The sequence below is a fragment of the Cottoperca gobio genome, chromosome 6 (assembly GCF_900634415.1).
Source record: "Cottoperca gobio chromosome 6, fCotGob3.1, whole genome shotgun sequence".
Classification (NCBI taxonomy): Eukaryota; Metazoa; Chordata; class Actinopteri; order Perciformes; family Bovichtidae; genus Cottoperca; species Cottoperca gobio.
The window spans coordinates 10,518,452-10,534,548 of record NC_041360.1 but is presented as its reverse complement, the minus strand read 5'-3'; the positions used below and the strand labels follow the sequence as shown (position 1 = coordinate 10,534,548).

The window sequence follows — 16,097 nt, the reverse complement described above, 5'->3', positions numbered from 1 at the left end:
AAGCCGGTCTCTGATGAATTCTCTGAAAATGAGACTCAGATCCTTATTGCTCTGTCAATTCATTAGCAGAATATCTACACAAACAAATGTAAACTGATGACATTCAATTCAATTGTTGCAATGAAAAAATTCAGTATTTGACTCTTTACCCCATTTCACTGGGATGACAAGGCATATGTGCTCTTTTACATATGCTTATACAATTCCTTGATCCATAATTATCTCTCTTTTGGCTTAAAAACAATCTTAATCTGAGCAGCAATCACAGTTTAGACAGAGGATTATACAAAAGCAAAGTCAGAATGACAGCCTGAGATTAGAAATGAGTCTGGCAGTAGTCAACTATGTGTAGGAGCCTGGAAACTCTGAGTGCAGCGAGCTACACTGGACGGATAGTAAGGGGTTTGTATTTACTATGTGTGTATGTAAAGTATGTGTGTATCAGTGGGCAGACATCTTGAGCTGAAACCCTTAAGTGAAACTGCATCAGGGTGTGAAACGTTTATACCAACAGAATGAAAGACAGAAATAAATCCTGTTTCATCCTACTTACAGATATTACATTAAAGCCCTAAAGGACAGATTGATCTAATTCTAAGATCTGATCACATTTTTTGATAGAGCATCGTCTTTGCGGCTGGCACTCAAACCCGCTCCCCAAACCGCTGATGGCCTGACGAAGGAGTAGACGACAGATGTTTGGATCTTTTTACCAATGAATGATTAGTAAGTGCTGCGTGGTCAGCCAAAGGACGCTCTGGCTCTGAGATCAGACGAGCCTCGGCCATGCACTCATTCAGCCTGGTTAACCTCACAGAGCATACTCCCATGTCGTGCCTCTCCTATCAAACATCTGTGTCATTTATTATCGGTATGTATTCCTGTCCTGCACATGCTTAGATTAACTGCAAGTAACACCCACCAAATACCAAAGGCAACTACGAAAAATACCATCTTATTTTGAGGATTAAGAAAATGTAGGATCCTTAAAATATTTGTTTTTCAATTGAAAAGATGACAAATGTAAGATTCAGAATGTTAAATAACGGACACGTATAGTGCTACATCAAGGGGTTTCTTCTATTCTAACAGACAACCAACAGCAAACCTTATCACATGTCCTTCATTTGTGTGATTGAGTCTTTGTCTGGCTGTCTCCAGTATAATTAAATCCCATGACATCTGTATTTCTGAATGCGTTTGCACAATGTTATGATGTGTACAAGACCTTCTTAAAATATCATAACACACATTAAATGTCCTACCTATGCAACTGCGGTGGTAGGTAGTTATTTCAGTATCTGCAGTAATTACTAGGCTAATAACATTCACGGAAATAAACTTCAAAGTATGTATTGTAATGCACTCTGTCATCATCCCAGTCATTATGTTATCTTAATGGTGTAGGCTCGTGGTGATTGTGGAGAACAAGCATATCATTCCAGTTAGGAAAGGAAGGAGGCTAGCAAGCGACCACATGGCTCTAATTTCCACATGAAGAAGTCTGAAGTCTCAGATGGCTTCAGAGCTCCAGTTTTTAATGGTCAGACACACAGTGTGTGCATGTAAGCATGCACATGTCCAAAAGAAGCATAAAAAAGCAGAGCGAGCGAGAGAAATGAGGATCGCTCTAAGAGGCTTCTCGATTTATAGCAGCGGCAAGGTAGCTGTGGAAATTAAATCAGAAATGTTACAGACTTCTTTGTGCTGATGAAGTCGCACCTGTCCTAGGTTAACATATTCCTGCCCCAGACTGCAGTCACGTTCACCTTTAATAGATATTTTGTTAATTTCACACACACACAATGCTGATTTGGCAGTTGAAAACAAAGTCATGTTATAAAAAGGCAGCCCCTGAAAGACTAAGAATATCACCAAGCCGCCCCAGGACCAGGAAATCTAAGCAAGCTGGTTACGAGATGTTCAACAGCCTTCTCTTTCTTTAAAAAGGAAGGTATGGAGCCCATATGGAACTTCAGAGATACAGTAAAGCTGCTCAAACTGGAGATCTGCAGGCTAGAGGCTCTAGTGTAAGCCAGAGAGTGATTCAGTATCAGTGCATCATACATGATTGCGACCAACTGGTTTAAAAAACATGTGTAGGCTACTACAGGTATTATCTTGCTTACCATCTTCAAGCATGTTGCCCATAATGATCAACATTAATTAACATACAGAAAGAAGGATGCAAATGTCAAAGCCCCATGCTACCAAACAGGTAGTTTTGCAGGTGTCATGGTGCATGGACAATGGCCAATTGTTTACCCTTACCCCTAGTGGTTTCTCTCAAAAGCATGACGAATAGTGTGCCAACTTAATCTACTCTTGACTTGGTTAAAGCGACAACTGAAACTAGAAAATCGACTTACTGTAGCAACAGGGAGAAGAATGATACCAAATTAGGCCAATGAGAAAAAACTGCTAGGAGGCCTTGATGGCTTCTGTGTCTTTGTTGCTGTCGGAGCCTCTCTTTCCTCCGTCTCCCTCAAATTCTTTTGTACACTCGAAGGGTTTGTGTTTATGTATAGAAAATAGCAGCTACACAGAGACTGTGTGAGCCAGGGGCAAAACATCCCGAGCACAGGGACTGGGGAAAAAGCACATGGCTCAGAATAGTTTGTTGTCCCCAAGGGGCTTCTCTGTCCTGCTCCACTTGATATTACCACTGTCGCTCTGCCGTATCGTATTTTCCAAAGCCGAGCTCAGATCAACCAACAGCATCACCATCTTAAACTACCCAGCCTTTTCCCCATCTTAACAAAAGGAAATAACAAGTCTGAGTCTGAGGAAGGAGAGTGCTCTCTATTACCTCACCCTGCATTAGACTCGGCCTGAGAACTGTCTCTGGTTCATGCTGCTGCCTCCCCAATTACAACAATGACCACAAAAAGTTGTAGATGCTGGAGTCGGAGGCCAGCCGGAGAGGCCTCGTTTCCCAGAGTGGCAGCACTTTTTCAAGGGGTGGTATGAGGAGGACAGGAATGTCAAGGGAACAGTATTCATAAACATAAACCCTCAGGACCCTGCTGAGAAAGATTCTCATAAAGGATGTCATAATTAAAGCTGAAGTTACAAGTCTTGGTGTTATCATAGACTCAGATCTAAGCTTTAAATCCCACATAAACAAGGTGACAAAAACATCATTCTTCCACCTTAGAATTATAGCTAAAATCAGACAATTTATAAATCAAAAGGATGCTGAAAAACTAATCCATGCTTTTATCTCAAGCCGACTCGATTACTGTAATGCACTCTTTACCGGCCTCCCAAAAAAAATAACAGGAGAGACTTCAGCTCATCCAAAACGCTGCAGCGAGGCTGCTGACTAGAACCAAGAGGAGAGACCACATCAGTCCAGTGTTAGCCGCTCTACACTGGCTTCCAGTAACTTTTAGGAATTTATTTTAAGGTCCTCCTTCTTGTATACAAAGCCCTAAACGGAACCGCACCAAGTTACACTGCCAACTCTCTAATAAACTATGTGCCCCCAAGAACATTACGACCATCCACTACTGGTTTATTAAATGTTCCCAGAAACATCCAAAAGAAAATTGGGGATGCAGCCTTTATCAATTATGCACCAAAGCTATGGAACACTTTACCTGCAGACATCAGGGAGGCAAGCTCTCTCAATATCTTCAAAAGTAAGCTAAAAACATATCTCTTCACTTTAGCCTTTTAATGATGATATTTTATATCTCTTCACTTTAGCCTTTTAATGATGATATTTTATATCTCTTCACTTTAGCCTTTTAATGATGATATTTTATATATTTTACCATAATGCGTTTTAGCTTAATTTGTGGGTTTTGTGTTGTTTGCTTCTTGATGGACCTGCTTGGCGTTGATGAAAAAATCAAGTGAAGAAATGGTTTTGTCATTATTTAAAGTAAGGAAGGAGAAGGGGCAACAAGGGTGGATATTTGACAGAGATATTTCATACTTCTCACAGCAGAGCAGAGGAGTAGTTAAATATTGAAGTCCTTTGACCTAAGAGATATTTGATAGAGGTATTTCATACGAGTCACAGCAGAGAAGACGAGTAGTCAGATATTGCCTTGGACTGAAAAGGTTAAACCAGCGTGTTTAATAACGGTTTTATCTGGATTTTACCATAAACGAAATCTGGGACTCACAGTGACGATTGTGTTTTAACTTACTTTGTACAACGGGGACAAAGGGAAGTAAAGTATTGGCCAGAGGAAAGCTCTCTAGCACTATTACCTTATAAAAGCTTTGAAAAGTCATATTTGAATATGAAGTTGAACAATCAATAATGCATGGTTAAGAAATGCAAAAGGGAAATACGCAATGTTTAAGGAGGTTATGCAACTTTCGACTAACTGTCCAATTCCATCTTGTGCATAAACACTTTCAAAATTCAAAACTCAACAAACCTTTCTACAATACAAACCTAATTTTTACTATACCAAGATGAAAATACCAAGGTTATCAATAAGTTCACAACAACATGAGATCTGATACTCACTGTTTGTATGGGATACTACCACGAACCACAGCGCAGTTTTTTTACAATGCCAAACTCATTAAATTATTCAAAAGGTGAACACACAGAGAGCATGTTTCCCAAAGAAAAAGACCCAACGAAAGGGCCAAAGTCAGCTGATCTCTAGTTGAAAGCAAAGCAGAAATGATGCTAGGTTCAGTGATGCACACTCCCCTGATGATTTGGTTATCATAGTTTTATGTTCAAATGGTGTTTACAAGCACAGAAACGGAGGATTATGGTACACAGAAGGGGAGCAGCATTACTCTGGAGGGGAACTGTAATTTCACCGCAAAAGAGGTTAAGCATTTGGAGCAAAAACAAATCCGAAGTGGCATCAAAAAAAAGACACAAACTAGAGACAATAATAGAAGGGAAATTCCAAGTCAGCCCAATTTAGCCTTTATACAAATGCCAAAAGACAAACAACTATCTGGGCCATTATCCCATAGAGCCATCACTCATCTCCTCAGTGGTGTCATCTGTTTTCAGCCCAAGTGACAAACTACAATCTCAACAGTAGTGTGACCTATATTTTACTAACGATAGAGTGTAGGGAATAGATTTAGCTCATTTATAGACACTGTTTCCTGGCAGAGGCTCACTTTACAGCCCAAATCAAATGAACCAACAGATGGTGGTGCAGTGTCATCATCACTTTGTGTAGCATGTAGGGCAGTAACTAGGCCAGTTTGGTTATTTTTGTAGTTAAATTAATTCAATGATGAATCAATTATCAAACTATTTTTTATTTAATAATTTTCTGTTGATTGACTAATCAATTATTCATCTAATCACTTTAGCACCAATGCCATTCTAAACAGCTTTATGGGAAATAAATAAATAAAAGGCTTATACATCAAACACATTTAAATAGAGCTATAGGTTCACTATGATTGTTTGCACTTATTGTAAGTTGCTTTGGACAAAAGCGTCAGCTAAATTAACTGTAATGTAATATAGTAGGTGATGCATTCATACGGTATAATAGTGTGTCATGAAATGAGACTAGATATGGTGTAATTTGGCTTTTGTAATATTGTGATTTAATAGAAATGTTGTCTTTAGGATCGCATGACTGAAATGTATTGCAGTTTTCATATTGACTGCTTTATCTTAGTAAAATGAATGACTATCATCATCATCATCATCATCATCATCATAATAAGGTATAAGGTCAGAAATATGAGCAATGTCATGAGTTCAAATCCACTGGCCGGATGAAGCCTTTGGGTCTGTGAGGGTTTCCAAGAAATTTGAAAAGATAACACTGACACTCTGAAAAGACATTTCATTAGTCACACAGCAGCGCTAGAGCCTCTCTGTCTTCTTTATGGTTGGCAAAAGGCTTCACTCTCTGGTGCGTTTTGTGACACCCAGCATTGGGTCTTTGACGTCTATCATAAAGCCGCCATTCAGGCAGACAAAAAGGCTATTGATGCCTCTCCACTGAAATGATATTATCACAATGGAATACAATTAAAGCTGTTGATTGAAGAGGGTTACGAGAGAACCACAGATGAACATTTCATTTGTTCTGATAGTGATAAAACTCTTCAATTGTATTGAATTGCTGTGTTTCATCAGTAGATGAATGTATCATTGCAATGCTGCTGCAATGCTTTCATCAAGGAAAGACATATGCAATCAATGCTTTTTAATGCCTCATGCAGTGAGGATTTAAAAACATTAAAAAAAGATGTAATCACCAACTCAGAGTACTAAAAAAAAGGCTAATGCAGCTGACTGAGGCCCATTCATGGGCATAAAACCAAAATATGGGCTCACATGCTCTGCCTCACACGTGGCTCACATCCTGTTGGCATCCGAAAGGGCAGTCAGATCATTGTTCAAGAGCACATTCAAGTCCCTGAAAGCCTTTTCTACAAGTAAAAGTTCAGTTGGCATCCATTTCTTGAAGTCAAATTGTACAGCTGTTCAAAGACCAAACTTCTCCAGGAGAGCAAAAAGTTAAGGCTTTTCGTTGATTAGTCGATGAAGAAAATATACATATAGAACATTGTTATTACAAATACACTGATCCATTAAGAATTTTAGGGGTACAAATCTTGTATATCAAACCAACATTTTTGAGATGCCATAGTTGTAAATGGGCATGACGGTAAAACTGACGATTGGTCGACTCATTGGGACTTGATCTCTCAGATTTGAAATCAAACCATTAGACACCAGCGAGAACGCAGAGCCGAGGGAGGGACACAATGAACGAGACAAGAAATGCTGAGGGGTGGGTGAAGGGGGCACTCACATGCTTCTCGTCACACAAAAGTACACAAGCTGTGCGGTCACCTTTCCGGTGTGGGCTTCCCCCTCAAACCACAAGCAGAGTGTCACACTATGTGACACACTGAGCGCAGAACATCTTCTAAGATCTGTGGAATGATTTCACTGAGATGATTAGATCATGTGTACCCATAGGCATTCAACTGTAAACACAAAACATATTAATCCGTCTCCTTCCACTTCCATAACATGCCTTCACAAACAATTTAAGATTTGCGGATTTAAGAATCAGAGGGATGAAACCCTCTTTTTTAATGGTCACACATGCAGAGCACACAGCACACACAGTGAAATTTGTTCTCTGCTTTTAACCCATTCTAGTACCAGGAGTCTAGTACTAGGAGCAGTGGGCAGCTCATAGGACAGTGCCCAGGGGAGCAATGGGAGTGGGGGGGAAGGGGGATGTCCGGTGCCTTGCTCAAGGGCACCACGGCAGGGCAGGAGGTGAACTGGGACCTCTCCAAGTAGCAGTCACACTCCATTTTATAGGTCTGGTCGGTGACTTGAACCAGCAACCCTACGGCTCACAGTCCAAGCCCCTACTGACAGAGCCACTGCCGGAATGATGCACACTTGTCATTAGTTAAATGCACATCTGCTACATTATATTGAAATCAAAAACACAATGGAGTGGGGCAAATGAGAGTATAATGACCACCAGACATCTGGTAGAGGATGAGAGCCAAATCCCGCTGGAGATCTTTCACTCAGACTGTCTGTAACCTCCCCCACTGCCTGTATGAACCAGTGAGACGCGCAGTTATCCTTCTAAAGGGGACCACGCATGTCATGACATGACATGACATACAGACCAGTAAATGGCCTACTTCTGGGCATCTGTGGTCTGTGTAGGAAAACAAACTGATTTCTCCAATATCAAGAAATATTTCTCCTTTTAGAACTAAATACATACCCTGTTATCTCGATCACAAGTACAGTTCCTCATTATTACACTTGCCACATACCTGCTTTGCATGCATTAGTTGAAATGCGGAACTTACGGATGTGAGGTCTGAAACAGACTGAGAATTGGCTTCATACGCAGGCAACGCAAGAGTAAACAAATACTGTGTTGTTGTAACCAGAAAATTGAGGACAAAGAGGCAGATTCCATCATACACACATTTCTGGCCATCCAAGCCAGGGCATTTATGGGTGTACATGCGTGAGGACTGATGGGAAATCAGAAATTCCCCTAGAGAAGCGCTCAGTCACTGTTCTAACCTCAAAGCCAGCCATCTAGTCTTACAGTAAAGGGTATCTAAACAGGAATCAGCATAAATCTTCATTTCTATCAATCACGTGCACATGGGAGCACATTCTCACGTTATCTACAGCTGTACACGCGCCAATACCGATACAATTAGTGCTTCCTTTATTGGTTCATTGTGGATTAGGCAAGTTGTAAAAACACAAAAGGACCAGATAAAGAGATCCAGGCGACATGTATTTTGTGGTCATCCACGTACTAACGTTTCCAGCGCCAATAATTGTAAAGTGAGAGGAGAGTAAACCGTATATTGGAGACGCTAACGTTCAGTAGTAGCATGTCGTCGTCGTCGCTGCTTACCTTTTGGGTGACTTCCCTTCTTCTGCTGTGCTGTACCTACAAACAAAATCCACTATTCTCATTCTCCCCCTCGCTGTCCAGGGGAGCCGTCACCTAAATACTGCCACTGTGCTGAAGGCTTGTCCCCGACTGTTGACTTGCGTCGCTGAAATCGATGCTGGTCAAACGGACGCACCCCCTAGCCCAGGTCCACATGCCGCGAGCTGGCTGCAGCTGTCTGGCAGTCTTTCAACGGCACTGGCGGACACCAGTGACAGTAGGACGCACGCGCACGAGCAGCCGCGGAAGGCGAGTCTCAATGAAGGAAAGTTTGACACAGAGGAACTGACCTAAAAGACGGTAAGCCGTCATATTACTGTGTTGTTATTCATTTGATTCCTGCATTCAAACAAATAGGTAGTTTCACTTCCTCCTTATTTTGAATAGCTGCAGCTTTGCTAGCTGATAAATTCCTTCAACGCGGTGAGTTCAACGCTAACGTTGCAACGCTTACTGCCACGTTAACGCTAGGTCGTTGTAACTTGACAGTCATGTTATGTATGCATTAAGTAAAGACCTAACTAGTTTTACACTTTAAAATAAATAGTTACAAGGGAAAATAATCGGGTGAACTAACTCTTTGACAAAAATGGTCACTCTGCGCCCTCTGTTGGATTACAGAACACTAGACACACAGGTGATACCGGGATTTTGCCTCATGTTTTATCTAGATCCAGATCTTATTGGCTTGGTAAATCTTACAATAAAGAAAGGTTTACTTATGACCTTCACCACAGGTTATGTCGCTAATGTGGACATAAACCAAATACATTTAGCTGGTGGTCTAGCCCGCCTTTCGACCCCAATATAAGTGATCATAGTATCCGGTGTTTCCCAAGCAGAAAGAAATTAACATATAAACGTCGGAACGAAGTAATTATCCTTTTGTATAACACTTGTTCTTCTTATTCATCCCATTAGTTATCTTGTGACTCATCCTATGTATCTCTGGTCGGGAGCCACTGAGACAAAGAGAGACATGTTCATTATGACATCAGTTATACCTCAGCAGATAATGTTAAACAATGTGTATGTGATCATATGGGATAATCATGGAAAGGTCGTCTCACAGACACTTTCAGGTGCATGGGTGAAAAACAAAGAAGAGCCAGATAGGCCTACTCTTGGCACTTGGTCAAAAAGAAAAATGGCAGGGTGGCTCAACTTGTTTTTCAATGGCTAAACAATTAGCATAGGAAAGGAGTTTGTGAGATCTTTAGTACAATCTGAAAATGTGCCCTCAACTACAAACGATGAGATAACAGCTTTTGCTGCCAATTGGCCGTTGAAAATGTATCCTAACTGCAGAAATGTACAACTGCACGCCGGACCTCTTGGTATAATCAAAAGTGCATTGATTCATCACACAAATGTGGCATGTGTGTCGCCTTAATACATGCAAGAGTGGAAACTTTTGACCCATACGGGTCAGTGCAACAATGGATGCCTTCTACTTATTATGTAGTGATCTATGCTCTCTTTTTAGGGTGTAATACAGAGAAGGAACAACTCTTCTTATTAAGTGCAATTGCTTAATAAGCAGAATACTGTGCATGTTGATACACAATCAAAATGTGTTAGCTGAACATTGACTGTGCCTAAGTATTGGCCCATTATCTGCAACAGTGTGCAACATTGCCCCCCTGTGTCTGGATGCACATTAAGTCTTGTGTTGCTTTTTTCTCTCATTTTGAATTATTTGCCTTCTATAACCATAGGCCTTTTTTTTGTGGAAGACATTTGAACCAAGTCTGAGTAGGAAGAGCACAGGTGTAAAAATGTAACAGGTGTAACTCTTTACATTAACATTAGCTACATTGATCCATTTAGCCTTACTACCAAGTCAGCAGGACCAATTCCAAAGCCCTGAAACTGGGACAGTGGAATGCATACTTCATTAATGTTATTAATAAACCTTTTGTTTTCCCTGCGACGGCTTTTCAAAATATCTACTGTGAAAAGGGTGTGTAGTTGCGGACACTGATAATGAAACAGCCACTCAGGTGTATCCAGTTACTCGTGGGCTTCCAGTTATTTGTGGTTAATATGCTTTTTAGAGATTGACATTGAGTTGAGCTGTGCAGGGAGTTGGTTGTGGTCACCAAACTCATTATACTTCATAAGGGTGTAGGCTGTCCCATCCTCAAAGGTGCAGCAAAACAGAAGCCTCAAAAGAGGTTTAAGGTCCACTTACCAATAGCTCCAGCTTAGTTGTGGATTGCTACAACATTTGTGTCAGTACTGGCACAAATGACTCATTGTGAGTTACTCACTAGTGGCCTGCACAGAGAGGAGGAAAGGTAGCAAAAAGCCTCCCAGTGAAGGTGATTGCTGACAGGAAGAAAGAAAAGAAAAAGCATCAGGCACCATCAGAGAAACCACATGACTGCCTATTAGACTATTGACATGTAAGTTCTTACAATTACAGTATGTTATTACAATTGCCAGAATGTGTCCCCCTGCATTGTTATAATGTTTTAGGTAATCAAATTATTTATAAAGTTACAAATCTAAGATAATCATTGGAATTTAATCTTTATCAGGCTTCATTTAAAATGTAACAACAATGTATCTGGCATTGTCAGACACAGAAGGCATTGGTGAGATAGTGTCGATATCGTGCTATAACAAAATATTAAATATGAACACACCTGTACAATGCAATATATTACAAGTGACTTGATAATGTGTTAAAGAGGTGTACCTGAGCATTGTAGTGTATCACATATTTTACCTTATGTGTTGTTTGATTATAGGGGATGGAAAATATTTGTCAACAAATATCAATATTTGAGCAGAGTATTGGTTGCAAGGCTATTGTGTAGGTGTTGATAGTACATACCTGTATTGCAGGATAAGTCAGAAAAAGCTGACAATATATTTTGAAACATTTTTTTAACCATCATAGATTTTGCAATGCGGTTTACACTGTGGTAGCACTTCCTATAATATCTGACTGTATTATACAATTGTAGGAAATGTTGCAAAACAATGGACAAGACTGCTTTATTATTATTATTTTTCCTGTATTGCATTACTGGTTTGACCAACAACAGACATTCCCATTTGGTTATTGTATCCATAATCTGTTTCTAAATTTAATTTCCACAAAATGTACTATTCTATGATTTTATCCAAACTGCCCCCTTCTATCGGACTGTATTTGACTGTGTAGATATTCTTAATATCGTGTCCATCATCTGTACAACTCAACATGGGTACATCGAGTACTGGGTACAGTGAAATTCTCATGGTGTCCATTTCCATATTTTACCTGTTATCCTCATACAACCCTTTCTATAGCACAAGTGACCTCAGGGTGGCGCTGTTTCTACCAGGACGTGCTCTGTAGGCCACTTGACTAAAAAAGGGGCAGGCTGTATTCAAGTCTGTGTTCCCATTCATGCAGAGTGTAGAGCAGTCCCCGCCGACAGACAAGCCGTGTAACAGCCTCGTCAATACAGAAAGCGCTGCTCTCTCAGGCTGATAGAAAGGGTTGGTGAGTAATAATTCTCCCTTTTCAGTAAGCGTTTCTTGGCCCTCTTCACTCTCTCTCTCTCGGCAGTTTTGGAAGTGGCTGTTAAAATATGGCTGCAGGGGTTCTGGGGACGAAAAAAAACGTCGACAAGCTAAACAAAACCTATTTATGCTGTCGGATTCATTGCGCAGTTAACGTTAATGTCAGTGTGATGCATGTCCGTGTCGGCGCAGTGCTTAAAGCTGTGCAGTGTTTACATGGCGTACAGTAGAATCTCTCACCTTCGCATTGACATAACCGGGCGTCTTTGTGCTTCTTTGGCCTTGTAGCAGTCAGAAATGAAGTTCACAGGCAAATCTTTACTTAATGAAAGTCTAAACAATACCTCGAGTGATCAATTGCGCTTGTAGCTACGCGTGGCTTTTAACAGCAGATTGTGAAAAAACGTTAAAGAGGCCTCTACCTAAAATCTGCATTAAACATTTAACCTGTTTTGTATTGCAATCTTATGTTGAACGATCCAGGTTGGGACCCTTAGCACTCCTGTGTTGCTCATAACATGAATGTAGGCAAAAGTCCAAGTAAAGGTCATTCATTGACAATTACCTGGCAGCTCTATTACAATACATTTATAGTTGTATTAGTTATTAATAATACAGTATAGTATGTCTGTGTCTATGATATGTTGTAGTAGCAAACATATTTTTTGAAAAGGTGTGTGCAAATGTCACCTGCCAGTGAAGGTCAGTAGAAGCTGATATGTCATGGTGTCCTTCTGGTAAGATTATCATATATATATATTAAACTTGGTTTATTGACATGTGACTCAAAACCCTGGTTATTTAGATTAATACATAGAATATGGTTTATTGACAACAGGGGGTGCACACTAGTGACCCCATTTCTCACAGACCACGTGGGAAAGATGCTTAAAATAGGCTAATATTAAAATGTACGCATTTGTCGGGAGTGAATTGTTGTGAAGTTAAAGTGTCTAGTAATGACAAATGGCTAAAGGTTTTATGGGTGATGTGGCGTTTGCGGTCAGAATCATAGTGCAGACACGCAACGGCATGAAGACTTGTGGGTAGTTGGCATGATTAATTAACGCTAGATCGTGTGTTGCATCCGCTTTAAAATATAGAAAATGGACAAACGCTGATTATACAATATGCAAAACAAATTATATTTTTTTATGTGGCTTCATTGTGACTAAAATGGGATATGCTTGCGGGCGTGGGAGGATTTGTGATTACTACGTTGCCAGTTTTACCCGGTATCTAAGAGGCGCAGCGCTGCGACCTTTCCCCTAGTTTCTGCAGCACAGGGTGGATCATGTGATGTTGGAAAGTAGCTGGGGGAGGGGACTGGCTGCTGAAACTCTGTGGATGGTGCTCCTTCCGAGGACTGAAAACGTAGAAACGACGTGTCCTGCTTTCAGAGTGCTCTTGTTGAATGAAATAAAAATGGACTCTGCAAAGAAAAAAAGACATTGCTTTTCAGAAACGAAGAAGAGCTTTTCAGAGAAACGTTGCAGTAGTCTTAGCGAAAAGGAAAGTGAAAACCTAATACAGCTAAGCGTTGCTATGGGATGCCGAAAATGAACATGAGTGTGGAAACATCAGTTTTACGATCAGTGTAATAAATGGCTAATTCTAGACTTCCCCGTTTGTTTTAAGGAAGGTACTATAAATGTATGCTCATGTGGCTATTGTATTTCCGACAGCAATTGAAAGCAACTGGAAACGGCAGGTCCCTCACAATGCCACAACCAGAGTTATGTCATTCAGCTGGTCTGTAGTTCACACATACTGCTGGTCTCCTATACCAACGATGGTCAAATAATGGCTTAACCATTGTCCTTTTAAGTGAAGACATGGGGTTCTGGCTCTCTAAAACCACAAAAGAGGCTGGTCATATTGTAGGTTTAAAATCCCTGCCATATACATTACTAGAAAAAGCATCACTTATATTAGGGGTTACTATTTCATATCACACGTCACATTCATCACATTCATCACATCTCACAAGAGGGATTTCCGGCGAGAATAAAATCCTTAAGAATTAAGAAGGATAACTGAAAAATATGTCTATACTAATGTATACAACTTGTCATAGGCTCATTCCCATATCTGTACGTGCATATGAAATACTTAAATCTGAAATGTATTACATAGCCGCGCCCTTCGTAATGGTAACCACCTTGCCTTATCTGCACAACCAGTTAATACAAAAACATACTAATTAAATCTCTATATTAGAAGCCTTATTAGTTCCTTAATTACAAAAGACAAGACATGTGCAGTATTATATTCAGTGTAAGGTAAGCATTGACGAGATCCACTTGCCAAATGATGAGCTTTAGGTCAGGCTCCCCTTTGATCAGGGTTGTTTCCCAGAGCTCCCTTTTATTGAGAAGATTGTGTGTCAACAAGTCTTCCACTACTCAAGATATGGTGGATGATAGGTGTGCAAAGAATGTTGTGTCACCTTTGCAGGCTTATAATCAGTTACGACTTAGATTTCCTTTGTCTCCCTACTTCCTTCATCACATGTCTCCCTGTTCCATGTTCAGATTAAAAAAAGAATTACATTAAAATATTGCATACTAACATTATTCAAACATGTACTGGCTCACTTAAGGTTTGCACGGTTAAAATACAAAGAGGTTCTAGTTTAGAACAAAATAGTTAACCTTGGATCAGCTCTCTTGTAGTAAAGGATAAAACCTAACCCGCCTAACCAGTTCAGTAATGAGTAAGAGTGACACAACACTGTCACCTCCCAGTGCATCTCCTTTAGTGTCATCTTGCAGCATCCAGGTTAGATATAGTAACTAAATACAAAAACATGCACATCAAGCTGATTTATGAAGGACATCCCTCTATTCACGATACAATACTTGTAATAATACCAATAAAGGAAGTTAATAATCATTATTACTAAGCATTTGTAATGCAGTAAAATAGCAAGATGTCAGTTTGGTGCTTTGGTTACTCCTAGGGTGTGTTAGGTTTTTTAAAATGCCCTTTAGTTTTCCAGTGCTGGCTCACTTGCCAACAGAAAGCAAAACAAATGACATTCGATCTGAGACGGAATCAAAACCAGGCAAAGTTGCAAGCAAGACTAAGATGATACGGAGACTATGAAAAATGTGTTCTCGAGACAATATGGCCTACAATAACTAAGGAAGTGGACTCCAGACCTAAGTCATGGACACGTGACACTGTAAAACATTTGCCTCTAAAAACCTATATTCTGTGCTTCTGAGTAAGCGTGCCATTATCCATCTAACTCAGTGTTGACTTTACGTCAGTGTTGTTCAAATCCAAAAAGAACCGCTGACTGGCGATTTCCCTACAAAGAGCTTCAATTGGAAATTAGGAAACCTTCAGGGGCATCGAGGAATAACCACTACTGATTTCAAAGAACTGTGACAGGAGCTGGAGAATTTAAAAGATTGTTCCAAAATTTGCCTGACAACAATTATTGAGAGCCTCATCCAGATATAAGGATGTGGTGATTGTACATTGTTGTTTGTCTTGTCAGTATCTATGTTAACCTAGTTTTGTGATAAATGTACTAGATGGTTATGTCATCCACATGCATAACATAAAGTGAGAGTTAAGTTGTGGGTGGATCCGTGTTTTTGACCTACATCTTCCATTTATCTTTCAAGTTTGCGATAAACTTTCTTGCAACTGCCTCTTCACTAACTTTATAATCGTGCACTTCCCTTGCCCCCAGTGACCCTGTACAGCAGAAGCCACCATGGCAGAAGCTCACCAGGCGGTGGCCTTCCAGTTCACTGTTTCCCCAGATGGCATCGACCTACAGCTGTGCCACGAGGCTCTACGCCAGATCTACCTCTCTGGCCTCCACTCCTGGAAGAAAAGGTTCATCCGATTCAAGGTGAGCGGTGTCAGACATATGGGAGAGCAAAGTTCAGAGGGTTTCGGTACAGTACATGGGGACATTTTGACATTTTTGAGTTGCTGTTACTTTGTTTATTGTCTGCCGAGTATCTCACAGCATGTTCTGTTCATTTCTGTTCTCAGTAAATATTCATTCTGGGTATTTGTGGTAAATGCCTGAATGAGAAAGGAACTTTGTTTCTGTTTGCTTAGGGGAGTGCCCAAAGATACAGATATTCTGGGGAAATAATCTTAAATGTTTATCCCAGATCATTAAAGTAACAC

The 16,097-nt window shown here is 40.3% G+C and overlaps 2 protein-coding genes across 5 annotated transcripts in view; one reads left to right on the top strand and one right to left on the bottom strand.

The window, feature by feature from the left end:
- The window catches only part of LOC115009486 (USP6 N-terminal-like protein), a 22,468-nt gene extending 13,877 nt beyond the window's left edge, over window positions 1–8,591 (bottom strand). Inside the window, exon 1 of the mRNA XM_029433476.1 lies at window positions 8,382–8,591. The gene's annotated coding sequence lies outside the window, so the exon portion shown is untranslated. The remainder of the gene's footprint in view (window positions 1–8,381) is intronic.
- cpt1ab (carnitine palmitoyltransferase 1Ab (liver)) overlaps window positions 8,584–16,097 on the top strand; it is a 20,169-nt gene continuing 12,655 nt past the window's right edge. For 2 of the 4 annotated variants that reach the window (XM_029433480.1, XM_029433477.1), the window contains exons 1-2: window positions 11,790–11,919; window positions 15,646–15,810. In XM_029433480.1, the coding sequence (XP_029289340.1) occupies window positions 15,670–15,810 (141 nt within the window). In that variant the 5' untranslated portion in view covers window positions 11,790–11,919; window positions 15,646–15,669. Of the gene's footprint in view, window positions 8,721–11,789; window positions 11,920–15,645; window positions 15,811–16,097 lie in introns of those variants that run through there. The other 2 variants (XM_029433479.1, XM_029433478.1) reach the window with 2 other exon arrangements.